The sequence below is a fragment of the Orycteropus afer genome, unplaced genomic scaffold, assembly GCF_000298275.1.
Source record: "Orycteropus afer afer isolate SDZICR_OR568_19922 unplaced genomic scaffold, OryAfe1.0 scaffold00007, whole genome shotgun sequence".
In the NCBI taxonomy this organism is placed as follows: Eukaryota; Metazoa; Chordata; class Mammalia; order Tubulidentata; family Orycteropodidae; genus Orycteropus; species Orycteropus afer.
This window is the reverse complement of record NW_006921594.1, coordinates 22559929-22561291: the sequence shown is the minus strand read 5'-3', so window position 1 is coordinate 22561291 and position 1363 is coordinate 22559929. Positions and strand designations below refer to the sequence as shown.

General features: G+C 37.9%; 1 protein-coding gene across 1 annotated transcript in view; it reads left to right on the top strand.

Annotated features, from left to right (window-relative positions):
- The window catches only part of GNAT3 (G protein subunit alpha transducin 3), a 74210-nt gene that overhangs the window by 54325 nt on the left and 18522 nt on the right, over positions 1 to 1363 (top strand). Inside the window, exon 5 of the mRNA XM_007944807.2 lies at positions 919 to 1047. Coding sequence (XP_007942998.1) covers positions 919 to 1047 — 129 coding nt within the window. The remainder of the gene's footprint in view (positions 1 to 918; positions 1048 to 1363) is intronic.

Here is a 1363-nt window from a genome sequence, read left to right as displayed (position 1 = left end):
GTAAAGCTTTAACATCAAAAACCTAGAACAGTAGCTTTCAACTTTCTTTTTTTGAGCAATAAAACTTAGTTTTAGTCTAAACACATTATCTAACTTCAAGAACAAAGTTAAAAGCAAATTCTTTCCTCTAATGTAACAGATTTTTATAGAGTACACAGTTTAATCAGACCTATTCCTGTCCTTCACCACCCCTAGATCCTGTGGGATCAAAGTGGGTTTTTCAGCAGGGCCTTCTCAAAGGGTTTAGGGCACACTGATACACTGACAGAAGAGATGAAGAGGTGAGAACTGGTTCGAAGAATAAGTTCACCATTCTGTCCACAAGCAGTGCCGGGTCAGAGGTAGATCAGCAGTTCCGTGAGTTAGTTCCAGCAAGGCCAGCAATAGAGTCCAAGGTCTTTCTTTTATTGAGCTAACTGGATATTATCAGGACACTTAATGAAAGTAGCTGAGACTCCTAAGCTAAGCAATCCATGCAAAAAAATAACAACTTTTGAATTATAATATTAAAACTAATCACTCTCTTAAATGTGTCTGAATTCAAACTACAACAGTTTTGAGTACAGTCTTCTAACTACCATTATAAGGTAATTTTTTGTGGATGACCTAGGCCCTATAGAGAGAAATTTTCTCTCAAACCCTGATCTATATCTATCACATGAGCCTCATAAAATACAGAGTAAGGCAGGGTTGATTTAGCCGACCTTTAGAAGAGGCCCCCAGGGGGTCAGCTGTGTACCACGCTCAATTCTCTACAGTAGTCCAGCCACCAAACTCTCTTTCCAACAAACTGAACTTGAAAAGTACTTAAGTTTAATATTATCAATTAAAATTCATTTGTACTGAATCCTGGCATATTCAAATGCAAATTTGAAAACAGACATGCTATTTTCTTTTTTGTTGTTTGTTTTACAATAGCTACCTTAATGATTTAGACAGAATAACAGCTCCTGAGTATGTTCCAAATGAGCAAGATGTTCTACATTCTCGAGTGAAAACGACGGGAATCATTGAAACTCAATTCTCCTTTAAAGACTTGCAGTTCAGGTAAGATCAAATGTTTTTTCTAAGTTTCACCAGAAATATGCATCAAGCTTAACATTTACAGAGAGACGCTTTGACTCATGCTTATAACAACAACAACAAATGAGCAGTGGGGTTTTGGGCACTCTAACTAGGCCCAGTTTACTTACAGTACACTCACAACCCTGTAACCCCACTCTATTTTAATGTCCCCTACCTTCCCTATCCTGAGCCTCAGGAATGTGCTTGAGTCTCCAAGAAAAGAGACTCTGTCTTAAGCAGACAGAATCCACTTTTCATTTTCCTTACACTTGAAACTGATATCCTACTTTTGTGGGGG